Source organism: Tachyglossus aculeatus, chromosome X1 (assembly GCF_015852505.1).
Source record: "Tachyglossus aculeatus isolate mTacAcu1 chromosome X1, mTacAcu1.pri, whole genome shotgun sequence".
In the NCBI taxonomy this organism is placed as follows: Eukaryota; Metazoa; Chordata; class Mammalia; order Monotremata; family Tachyglossidae; genus Tachyglossus; species Tachyglossus aculeatus.
The window spans coordinates 13,077,496-13,090,865 of NC_052101.1; the positions used below are offsets into that span (position 1 = coordinate 13,077,496).

The 13,370-nt window shown below is 41.2% G+C and overlaps 1 protein-coding gene across 2 annotated transcripts in view; it reads left to right on the plus strand.

Moving 5' to 3' along the window:
- The window catches only part of AGPAT5 (1-acylglycerol-3-phosphate O-acyltransferase 5), a 65,088-nt gene that overhangs the window by 17,871 nt on the left and 33,847 nt on the right, over positions 1-13,370 (plus strand). For both annotated transcript variants that reach the window (XM_038772185.1, XM_038772184.1), the window contains exons 2-3: positions 8,231-8,300; positions 9,702-9,817. In XM_038772185.1, the coding sequence (XP_038628113.1) occupies positions 8,231-8,300; positions 9,702-9,817 (186 nt within the window). The remainder of the gene's footprint in view (positions 1-8,230; positions 8,301-9,701; positions 9,818-13,370) is intronic.

The window sequence follows — 13,370 nt, forward strand, 5'->3', positions numbered from 1 at the left end:
AGAGCACTGTATTAAGTGCTTTGAAGCATCTGAGTCGGCGGTATTTATTGAGCGCTTTGGGTAGAGCATTTGTAGGAGATATACTTGAGCTACTACTAATGGTGGTAAAGGGGACCAGTAAGGGTCTCAGGTTGCTGCTTGGGTCATCCGGAGCCTTTGTGCAACCATTCCCGGGGTTTGACAGTGTGTGCTAGGTGCAGTGCTGCAGTTAAAATCCCAGCTAGCCCATAGGCACGGACATCCCACCAGACAGGGCGTTCCTGAAGATTTTGCTCAGTGGTCCAGCGGTCAGAGCGGATCTGGGATCCGCTCCTGCCGTTTGTCTTCTCGTGGCCTGTAGGCACAGGATATGACAGGATCTAGGGTCCTGAGTGACCCAGAAGGAGTAGGCCAAGGTTCCCACTGGAATTCCCCAGCCCCCTTAACATTTAATCATTCATTCATTCATTCAATCATATTGAGCACTTACTGTGTGCAGAGCACTGTACTAAGTGCTTGGGAAGTACAAGTTGGCGACATATAGAGACGGTCCCTACCCAACAGCGGGCTCACAGTCTAAAAGGGGGAGACAGACAACAAAACAAAGCATATTAACGAAATAAAATAAATAGAATAAATATGTACTAGTAAAATAGAGTAGTAATATATATACAGGTGCTGTGGGGAGGGGAAGGAGGTAAGGCAGGGGGTGGGGAGGGGGAAGGAGGGAGAGGAAGGAGGGGGCTCAGTCTGGGAAGGCTGCCTGGAGGAGGTGAGCTCTCAGTAGGGCTTTGAAGGGAGGAAGAGAGCTAGCTTGGCGGAGGGAGGGCATTCCAGGCCAGGGGGAGGACGTGGGCTGGGGGTCGACGGTGGGACAGGTGAGAATGAGGCAGGGTGAGGAGATTAGTGGCAGAGGAGCGGAGGGTGTGGGCTGGGCTGGAGAAGGAGAGTAGGGAGGTGAGGTAGGAGGGGGCGAGGTGATGGACAGCCTTGAAGCCAAGGGTGAGGAGTTTTTGCTTGATGCGTAGGTTGATTGGTAGCCACTGGAGATTTTTGAGGAGGGGAGTCCCCTTTTAGACTGTGAGCCCACTGTTGGGTAGGGACTGGCTCTCTGTGTTGCCAACTTGTACTTCCCAAGCGCTTAGTACAGTGCTCTGCACACAGTAAGCGCTCAATAAATACGATTGATTGATTGAGTAGCATGCCCAGAGCGCTTCTGCACAAAGCCGATCCGGGCAGCGGCGTGAAGTATGGATTGAAGTGCTTAGAACAGTGCTTTGCACATAGTAAACACTTTATAAATGCCATTATTATTATTATTGCAGTGGGGCTTTTAGAACTGTTTGCAGAGTCACCAAAATCTTGTTTATCTCACAGTAACCCCAACTGTCGTCTGCTAGGCCTGTTTGCTCTGCCTCTCATCACATGATCCTGGTCTTCATTTTACCCTGAAAACAGTTATCTTGAAACATAGCAACATAGAAATAATGATAAAACTACTGACACGAAAATATGGTGGTAGTTACTAAGTAAAATTAAGTATTTGGAGCCCTTGATCTAGATTTTTTGACCCATTTTATTTTCAGTTAGCCTTGAATTTTCCCAGGACCATTTAAATGTCTATGGAAGCAATATACTTTGACCATTGTCATAGGTGATGGCCCCCGGAGAATACCATTTCTTAAATATTTTTTCTTTTTCAGGCCATTTGGGAATTAGTTGGTGCCCAGGAACTTTTTGCTGCTTTACTATTGCAGTTACAAGTGTAAACAAGGTTAATTTGAAAAAAACTAAGGCCATGAATGTGTTAGAAACATTTATTACTCTATTTTAATTTGAATGAATTACCATTGCATAATTGCTGCATTTGGACTTCAGTTTGGAAAAATTGAATTTTTTTATGAGAAATATTTTATTTAAATTGTGTTTCTGTTCTGCCATTCATTGTCGTATTTATTGAGCGCTTGCTGTGTGCAGAGCACTGAAATATTAGTATGTGGTTAGACTTGGCACTTTTGTGCTTGTCATTAATTGGACTTGCCTATTAGGAGTTTCTTTGATAAGCCCTGAAAAAAGTAAATTAAACAGACATTGGTTACTTCTCAAAGCTTCCCAATTTAGAACCATAAGAACACATAATTTCTGAAGGCATTTTGATGTAATGATGATTGGTATAATTTCCCACATCTTAAAAAAAAAAGACTCGTGGAAAATTAATTGCTATTTTGTCAGTTTGGAAGAAACATATGAAATTAAACAACGTGCATTTAAGCAAACAATGCTTATTAAAAGTAGTATGGAGAGGAAAAACTCAAAATATTTGTAGCCTTGAAAATATGAACAGAAAGAAATGTTCCCAGATGTATTTTTCTGTCCCTTTTGACAATTATTCCAATCATTTCTGTGTTCTCCTTAACCAAAACAATTCTTTTTCCTCTAAAATATATAGGGAATCTTAATTTGGAAAAGATAGGACACTTTAAATGCCTGGAATTTTTTTTTAAAGAATGTTTTTGCCTAGAAAAAAACCTGAGTTTGAAAGCCATCAACCACCCTTCCTTCCAACCACTGCTTCTATTGTCCAAGAGTAATCGTAGATACAGAAGTATAGTTTAATTGATATTGTCTAAGCTGTTCATTTTACTTATAGTCCAAAGAAATGAAGGCTACCAACCAAATTACATATCTATCCTCTTGATGAAGTCCTTTTACAAAGTAAAGGTATTCCAGGACATTTTTAATTATGCATAAGATGCTTTACAATGAGCCTGTTCCAATCGGACTGTGGCTTTTCCCTATTTCAGAAGGTCAAGTGATTGCCGAACCATCTAAGTGTGGCTTGTGCACTCGGGGAGAAATTTCAGAGAGTTAGTGGCCTTAGGGCTCCATTCTTACCAGTAGGATGGAAGAGAAGGAGTTAAATTCTCTCTTCTAGCCTGAATATCAATATAACCTGGTGCAGGGGCCAAGAAATTAGAGAACCTGGTTTCTAATTGAGACTCTGCCAATTGCTTGCTTTGTGATCTTGGGCAAGTCCCTTAACTTCTCTGTGCCTCAGTTTCCTCAACTGTAAAATTGGGATTCATTAGCTGTTCTCTCCTACATAGACTGTGAGCCCCATGTGGGGCAGGCAGTATGTCTGACCGATTAACTTGGATTTACCACAGTGCTTTGAACGTCGCTTGACACATAGGAAGTACATAACAAATACGATAAAAGTTGAAGTAACCCCCCAAATTTTCAGATCCCTTGAAACCATGTTTAAAAATGGTGGAATTATTATAATTATTATCATTTGGCATGGATTACTCTGGTCAAGCATTGTGCTAGGCATTAGGGAGCCCGTTGTTGGGTAGGGACCGTCTCTATCTGTTGCCGAATTGTACTTCCCAAGTGCTTAGTATAGTGCTCTGCACACCGTAAACACTCGATACGATTGAATGAATGACACAGTCCCTGTCTTCCATGGGACTCCCAGCCTGAGTAGGAAGGGAGAGCGGGTATTTAATCTTCACTTTACAGATGAGGAAACTGAGTCACAGAGAAGTTAAGTAACTTGCCCAAGGTCACACAACAGGCAGGTGGCAGGGCTGAAATTAGAAACCCAGTCCTAAGTCCCGGATCTGTGCCCTTTCCACTAAATCGATAAACATTTTCAACTAGGAAAGGCTATTGAAAGGTTAATCAATCAATCAGTGGTATTTAATTGAGCACAGAAGAGTACTGAGCACTTGGGAATGTGCAATACAATAGTGTAGAAGAACATCCCTCGTTCTACTGTTATGTGATAGCCAAAATACATATTTTGAAAAAACTGAATATTTCGTTGTTTCTCTGCTAAAAATATGATTGGAAATGAAAAACATTTTGGGAAAACCTCATGGGTATATCAGTCTTAAAAGTCAGTGCTTGACTCTCCATACCATGTTTAGTGAGAAGGGAAAAGGATAGTCTCCTGAATTGTCCAAGAATTTATTTCAGTTTTAAAAAACAAAGACTACATTGGGGCCAGGCCTCTACAGAGGAATTGACAATTGAGAATAAAGTGACCTCCCTATGAGCTAGTAACTAGAAAGGTGAAGTAAGAATTCACTTTAAAATAAAATACGTCTTTCTGCTTTTGCTCCCTGTCCTCATTTCTCCTCTGGTCAACTTTTTCCATTTTTCCTATGTTCATTTTCAGATATCCTGATCAGTCCATCCCTGGGACTACATAACTAACTCTTGAATATCCATAATAAAAGGAAAATTAAATGAACATTACCTAGTTCATTTGTGGATAATGGAACTTAGCAAATAATGGAAAACCCCTGGCTTCAGCTAGTAGGGCCAAACCCTTAGTACAGTGCAAGTGCTTAGTACAGTGCTCTGCACATTGAGCGCTCAATAAATATGATTGAATTGCATTGAATGAACCTTTCCCTCATGAAACCTTTTATTAAAGCAGTTAATAAATAGTCAAATGAACAGTTTTGTCTCTCCCTCCCCCTCTTCCTTTCCCACACCATTTGATGGAGATTCCAGGGTGAAGTTAAATGGACCACAGAAGAGCAGTAGAGAGAGTGACTATTTATTTATGTATATTATGCATATAATATATTAACTTATTTATGTATATTATATATGTTAATACCTGTCTCCCCTTCTAGAATGCGAGCTCGTTGTGGGCAGGGAATGTGCCTGTTCATTGTTATATAGTGTATCCTCCCCAGCACTGAGTACGGTGCTTTGCACACAGACGGCACTCAATAAATATGATGGAACGAAAGGACCCAGAAAATCCATAAATCAAATGTTATCCCTAGAATAATTAAAGTTGACCATACCTCTTGTTTGACAAGATCTTCAATCCAGTGATAAATTATCAGTGGTACAGTGGGTTTTGTTACGTGCATTCATGAGTCATTTGAATTCTGAGCTGAATAGGGCAGTGAAAGAATGTGTACAGTGTGCAGTGAAAGCACTTCTGTTTTCATTTACAATGTGTAGAAAGCATAGTGCCACTAAATAAAGCAAGGTCAAACCTTCACCAGAAGTCCTGTGTGCAGGTAAGTCATAATACAGCTAGAAAAGTAATAGAAATGTGACCAGGTGATCAAGGGGATAAAGTAGATTCCTAACTAGTCGTGGTTGGGGAAAAAAAGCACCTGGAAAGACGAAGCCAAAAAACTGTCTACGAAGGTAGGCAAGGTGTGAACAGACTGAGCCCCCTTCTTCCTCTCCACATACCCCCCGCCTTACCTTCTTCCCCTCCCCACAGCACCGGTATATATGTATATATCTTTGTACGTATTTATTACTATATTTTATTTGTACATATCTATTCTATTTATTTTATTTTGTTAATATGTTTTCTTTTGTTCTCTGTCTCCCCCTTCTAGACTGTGAGCCCACTGTTGGGGAGGGACCGTCTCTATATGTTGCCAACTTGTACTTCCCAAGCGCTTAGTACAGTGCTCTGCACACAGTAAGCACTCAATAAATACGATCGAATGAATGAATGAACAGGGCGAACACAATATAGTTGCTCCTCACATCCCTATGGGATTCCCTAAGGGAACACGCACCATGAAGAGCAGACAGTCATTTAATTGTATTTGAGCATCTGAGTGCTAAGCATCGTACTAAGACAGGAAGTGCTCCCAAGGTTATAACTGTTTTACAAATACACAATTACATATGAAAATATATAAATGAAAGAGATGCACAGGAACATATTTTCTCCGATAGGAACAAGTTATACAAAATGCCAAAGATAGCGTTAAGATTTTGGTGGAAGTGTTACAGGTTAGAAGGTGAACTTGGGAAGAGCCAAGAATGTGAGCTGGAAAGTAACAGATGCAAAGAGCTGTTGTGTACACGGAAAAAGCTGGTGGGGAAGCCTGAAGCCAATGGCCAGGAATTTCTGCTTGATGGGGTGGGGGGGAGGTTAAGGAGAGGGATGTGTGGGATAAAATTCCAGGGAGACGATCTGTGCAGCAGTTTGAGATTTAGACCTGAAAAATGGGCAGGGTGGAGTCAGAGAATCCAGTGGTGGGAAGTATTCTAACATGTTATGACGAGAGCTCAGACATGGGGTGCAGCTGGGTGGAGAGGAAGGGAGGAGTTAGTCCTGGAAATGAGATCGATACAGTTGTTAAATGAACAAAAGGAAAATTATTCTCACCAGCCGGATGGTAAGGATATCGAATTCATTCCCACGGGAAGTCCGTGCAGGGAGAAACCAGAAATTGGTTTATGAAGGGTTTGGAAAAAAATCATGGATAACAGGTACCCAGTAGATTATTGGGGGGAATGTTAAGGATCGCCAGCCCTTAACCACTAAACTGCCCTTGAGTGTCCTGTACACCACCACCCCTGCCCCCCCCAGGCTCAGGCCTCCTGCTGCCCACATTAGGCCCGAGCACCCCACAACCCCTGCTGCAGCCCCTTCACCCCAAGACTTTTGCTTTCTGCCCACACCCCTGGCCTGGCAGGGTGGGGGGGTCCCCACCTCCCACCCACCTCGGGAAGCATGCATGGGGCAGCTCGCCCTCAGCCCCCTTCTTGGCCCCTCTGTGACAGTCTTTTAGACTGTGAGCCCACTGTTGGGTAGGGACTGTCTCTATATGTTGCCAACTTGTACTTCCCAAGCGCTTAGTACAGTGCTCTGCACACAGTAAGCACTCAATAAATAATTAATACGATTGATGATGATGATGATGATGATGATGACAGTCTACCTGGAGGCCAGTCCCCCCTCTGCCCGGAGACTTCACCTGCCGAGGGCCGCCGTTAGACCCGGTGCTCACCCAGGACACGGTCATCAAGTCCTCCCCTTTCGGGATTCAACACTGTGACCGACTTCTTCTGGGCAGGGATCGCATCTAGTACAGCGCTCTGCACACAGTAAGCACTCAATAAATACGATTGAATGAATGAACGTACTGAACCAGAGAAGAATTGTGGCTCAGTGGAAAGATCCCAGGCTTGGAGTCGGAGGTCGTGGGTTCAAATCCCGGCTCTGCCAATTGTCAGCTGTGTGACTAGGCAAGTCACTTCATTTCTCTGGCTCTCAGTTCCCTCATCTGTCAAATGGGGATGAAGACTGGGACCCCCCACCCCGTGGGACAACCTGATCACCTGTAACCTCCCCAGCGCTTAGAACAGTGCTTTGCACATAGTAAGTGCTTAATAAATGCCATCATCATTATTATTATTATTTACCAATTCTGTTGTGTTGTACTCTTCCAAGTGCTTCGAATTGTATTTTGCACACAGTAAGCGTTCGACAAATACCACTGATGGATTAATTGAGGGACACCGTCGCGATTTTCCTTCCGGCATCCTTTGGTGCCAGTGTTGGAGAGATCATTCTGGGCAGGATAGCCAGTTGGTTTATTCCCAGATGGCATTGCTTATATTCTTGTGAGTCTAGACAGAATCAGAAGCGGCAATTTGTTGGAATCTCAGAGAAGCAAAACTGCAGCGATAGTATCTACAAAATTAGACTGTAAACTTCTTTAATTCCATGAAGGAATTTACCAAACTACTTTCAGATGTTGTGGTATAGTACTTTGTGCGTTTCCCCCAAATATTTAATGGAGTTAATTGAAGCCACTCATGAATAAACTTCTGCAGTTTTTTTTGGTTTGTGTTTTGCAGTGAAGGTGTACCCTAATTTAATCTTCCGTTCCGTCATATGGAAGTGATTCTCAATTTCAGTAACCAGGCTTTGTAGAGATTTTTTTTTCCCCTTCTAGCTTACAAGTCTAAGATATAGCAGTAGTAGTGCTATTTATTGCATGCTCTCTACTAAGCACTTGGGTAAGTACATCAGAAGTCATGTTTACTGCCTACATTCTAGTGGAGGAAACAGAATAGTGAAATCAGAATAAATTAAATTGAATGGTCAGTCAAAGTGTATGGGAATAAAAATGCTGAGGTTGGGTATGGATTGAGTACAAGAGGTTATTTTAGACTAAATAGCAGTTTTGGAATTTCTGGGTTGGGGATGTGTCTAAAACGAGGTACTCTGCCGCTTTACTTCTGGTCGTCTTCTCGTCAGTTGGAAATGTCCTTATGGACTTTTAGGGTTCTAATGTCATGCTACCCTTCCATGTCAATTATGAATAGAATATTGTATATTTCATACACTTACCGTTTATTACTTTGCCAACTGCATTTAGAATCACTGAATTAGTATATCGTGGCTCAAAGTATTGTGTTTAAAAAACACCAGTTAATATTTGGTTTTTGTTTTATCTTTTAGATAATAATATATGGGGATTTGCCAAAAAATAAAGAAAATATCATATATTTATCAAATCATCAGTGCACAGGTTTGTATCTTCCGTTTGCGTGTCATTTCAGTTTTTAACAAAAATTTAAAAGCTCTGATTGTAAAAATGGATAAACCAGGTTTCCTTTAAATTATTGCTGTATGGAGCACTCTGATACTCATGAAATACATATTTTTTTTTACCACACTGTGTCAGTGCATTTTTCCCTACCCTGTGTCTGTCGTCATGTTTTCCCAACAAAGCTTCTGCCTCATCCCTGCCAAGATCTTTTCTGTCCACTCTTCCCTACCATCTCTTCCACCATGACTCTTAGTACAGTGCTCTGCACACAGTAAGCACTCAATAAATACGATTGAATGACTTTATCTTTCTCCCTTCTTCTGCACTAATAAGGTTCAGAGAATAGGGATGCTCAGGGTTGGGGGTTTTACTGTTTTGAGTCTCCCCACCCCGACAAAGTTCCCACTCACTCTCTGGCCTCATGAATAGCTTTTGAAATTCACTGGGAAAGTTGGGTGGTCAGTTGCTTTGGGAGTTGAAATTGATCTAAACATTAATTTCCTAAATATACCCTGGTTTTTTGAAGCCACTGGATCTTATGGTAATGTAAAAAATCAATGAAACTCTTTGCTTTTTTTAAATATCACATTATTCATTTTTCCTTTAATCAGAAAGGTCTCTTGTCTTCATACATATGTATGTGAGTGTGGGTGTGTATTCACGTTCCCATTTTAAAGTTTTCCTTTGTCCCATGGAAGCAGAGCTTAATTTGTAGACTAGGAACGCCAAACTTGGTATACAGTGCTTTTGTTTTTCCTAAGCACTTCCCCTTCGTTATTTCATTGTAATCTCATAACATCCTCAGAAGGTTCTGGAATTCAAGCAATTATGGGATTTTGCATTTTAAAATTGAAATGACTCAGATTGTCCAACATAATATATGCCGGTATTACTGAGGGCAGTCAGGCAGACTGATCTTGAGACACCTAAGGCATGTTCCAAAAGATGGGTGTAAATAGTTTCCATTGTGTGGTTAGTACACAATCATTGCAAGTTTATTTGAATGAACTGTTTATGAGTACAACTGCCAAGTTAGAGGTGTTTTGCACTAATCTGTGGCAAACCCTGGCTCAAATTAAGCACTGCTTGCCCGATGCATCTGTTTTTTTGTTGTTTTTTTTACCTTTCAGATATCTGTAGTCAGTCAGTGAAGTGAAAGGAGAGATTATAAATGAAAGTGATTCTGGTTATGCCATTAGAATGTAAAATTTTAAAATATATTTAGTATTCTAAACTTATTAAATCCTTGAAATCACTTTTGAGCGTTATAATAAAATTATGCTATAAATGGGATGTAATTTGGAAATGTGTAAAAAGGGAGGAATTGTTAGTTCTCACCCAATCCAGTTATGCATATTTAGGTTCATTTTGTCTTTGCAGTTGACTGGATCGTTGCTGACATTTTGGCGGTCAGGCAGAATGCTCTTGGACACGTACGCTATGTTCTGAAAGACGGCTTAAAATGGCTCCCATTGTATGGGTGGTATTTTTCTCAGGTAAATTTTTTCACCATTTATTTTTCTTGCTTGGTTGTGATGTGTCGTCTTAAGCTTAAGATGCTGAAATTCTAAAGGTAAGTGGGAATACTTGTGCGTGTTTGTTCACTAGAGTGTTAACTGTCAACATAGTTAAGTCAAATTAAGTAAAGCAGTAAAACAGTCAAATGTATTAAAGTCAAGAACTAGCTCAGGGAACCAGAGAACAGTAATATGTGCTCCAGTTTAAATTTGCGTAGTGTTTTTCAATAGCCATTAAATTCTCTGTTCACCCATTTCTCCTGTACCACAAGCGTTGTATTCTTATGGAAACTTGCGCCGTAAAACCTCTTTCGAAATTGCGGGCAGGGGTACAAGCAGTTTCTTCAATAAACGGGCCATGTCAGAGAAGTAAAACAATGCAAGTAGCCTAAAGAATACCTTTTTAAAGCAATTAAAGGTTGTCTTGAAATTGTTCATGTAAAAAAGTGTTATACGCAGAAATGTGTTGTCTAATATATGCTGAGAGTTCTCAAAATACCACTGTAAGTTTATACTGGAAGTTGCATTTGTTATTTTTCTTGCACTTAAAGCAGTCGATTGTATTTATATTTTATAGCCTGTTGTCACTCAAGAAAGGAAATAAAACGAGTTTCACCTAATTAAATTTAATTAATTAATCACCTAATTAAATTAAATTTCACCTAATTAAAGCCCTAGAACTTCAGGTCTTTTCAGGCACCCGACAAAAATACAGCCCGATTCATTTCTTCTCCATTCGCTTAGTCGCCATTAGATCCCTTTTTTGGTGATTTTACACAAATCAAAAATGATATTGTGTATGAAAACTCCCTAATTTTATAGAATTAAGCAGTTTTATTGAGAGTTTACTGTGTGCAAAGCGTTGTACTAAGCACTTGGGAGAGTACACTATAACAGAGGTGGAAGACATGTTCCCTGCCTACAGCGAGCAAGTTCTATGGAAATGTATATTATCTCCTTGCATTCACAGAATATGTGTTGGGAGCATAACACACAGTTTATGAACACTTAACATCATTTATATCCAATTTCTTAGAGTTGGGTTATGTTGCCTTTAACAAAAGTCATTATTTTTAAAAAATGCATTCTTAACTGGCATTTAAACTTTCTGTTGTGCGTGTGGAAACGAGACTTTTTTCTCTATACCAACTCTTTTATATTGTATTTTCCCAAGCGCTTAGTACAGTGCTCTGCATGTAATACGCCACTCAATAAATACCATTAATAGATTGATTTTTTGCCGTAGGAGCCTGGCGAAGATGTTACATCTAATTTTAATGCCACAAGACATAAGTAGGCATGCCTTTAAAGTACTAAAATAGCTGTTATTGACCACCTGTTCTATTTCATCTCTTATATTTTTGATAGTGATGCATCTCTTTTTATCTTTTGTTCAATACAGCTGGCACAGTACTGAAGTAGATCTATATACCAAGGAACAATACATGCTATAGTAGTACCTTTATATTCCTTAGCCTTTTTTTCCCTTTTTTATTGATGGGGATTTTTGTATTTTTCCTAGAATATGATTGTTTCATTGAAAATATAATAACCTTTTCATTTTCACTTGCTTTTCCCACTAAATAGTCCTTTTTAATGGCTTTTCATTACTGTTCAGGGATGCGTGAGTTTCAAAACTCCAGTCACCAGATTGACCTGACAATAAGAAACTTCAAGTTAGTTAGCAAGGAGATTACTGAATTGAAACGGCAGTTCTGTTCCAAAACAAATTGAGCTGAACTACCTAGTCGCCCCCGATCAAATCACTCAAAATGGAGCAAAGGAGATTTACTTTGAATGTACTGGCAGGTTGACCAGGTCATCCTCATCATCAATCGTATTTATTGAGCGCTTACTGTGTGCAGAGCACTGTACTAAGCGCTTGGGAAGTACAAGTTGGCAACATATAGAACCAGTCCCTACCCAACAGTGGGCTCACAGTCTAAAAGGACACTTCTTCTCCACCCCTCTGTGGAAGTCAAATGAAGCGGCAGTGATTTTTGAGTTGGGAGACCATTCATTCATTCATGGAGAAGCAGCGTGGCGCAGTGGAAAGAGCCCGGGCTTTGGAGTCAGAGGTCATGGGTTCGAATCCAGGCTCTGCCAATTGTCAGCTGTGTGACTCTGGGCAAGTCGCTTCACTTCTCTGTGCCTCAATTCCCTCATCTGTAAAATGGGGATTAAGACTGTGAGTCCCCCGTGGGACAACCTGATCACCTTGTTACCTCCGCAGTGCTTAGAGCAGCGCTTTGCACATAGTAAGCGCTTAATGATAATGGCATTTATTAAGCGCTTACTATGTACAAAGCACTGTTCTAAGCGCTTAATAAATGCCATTATCATTATTATTATTCATTCAATCGTATTTATTGAGCGCTTACTGTGTGCAGAGCACCTGTACTAAGCAATTGACAAACACAGTACAGCAATAAAGAGAGGCAGTCCCCTCCCACAATGGGCTCACAATCTAGGGGAGGGGAGACAGGCATCAATACAAGTAAACAGACAGCGCTTAGTACAGTGCTTAGTGCTTAGAACAGTGTTCTGCATACAGTAAGCGCTCACTAAATACGATTGAATGAAATGATGAATCAATATAAATAAACAGAATAGAAGTATCCCTATGTACTTAAGTGCTGTTAGTACAGTGCTCTGCACATAGTAAGCGCTCAATAAATACGATTGATGATGATGCTGTGGGGAGGGGAGGGGGGGAAATGCAAAGGGAATGAGTGATGCGGAAGGGAGGGGGAGCTGAGGAAAAGCAGGGCTTAGCCTGGGAAGGCCTCCTGGAGGGGGTGTACCTTCAGTAGGGCTTTGAAGAGGGGGGAAGAGTGACTGACGGATTTGAGAATGGAGGGCGTTCCAGGCCAGAGGTAAGATGTGGGCCAGGGGTCGGCGGCGAGACGGGCGAGAACGAGGCCCAGCGAGAAGGTGAGCGCCCGAGGAGCCGAGTGAGCGGGCTGGGATGTGGAAGGAGCGAAGGGAAGTGACGTACGAGGGGGCAAGGTGATGGAGAGCTTTAAAGCCAGTAGTCAGGAGTTTTTGTTCCTCTTTCCCCTGCCCTGCCCGGAAAACGTAGTACACTGCGGTGCACGCAGTAAGCACTCAGTAAATGCGATTGAATGAACTGCTGTCCAGTGACATTTCGTGAAATAGTAAATAGTAAAGATGTGGTCATCACTAGTACCACATCACATTTTTAGACTGTGAGCCCACTGTTGGGTAGGGACTGTCTCTATATGTTGCCAATTGGCACTTCCCAAGCGCTTAGTACAGTGCTCTGCACACAGTAAGCGCTCAATAAATACGATTGATGATGACAGTGCCATGTAAGTCAAGAAACAAAGGCCAGATTCTGCCAACAGGTTTGTTTGCAGTATCCTAAAATAATAATGATGGTATTTGTTAAGCGCTTACTATGTGCAAAGCACTGTTCTAAGCACTGGGGAGGTAACGAGGTAATCAGGTTGTCCCACGGGGGGGCTCACAGTTTTAATCCCCATTTTACAGGTGAGGTAACTGAGGCCCA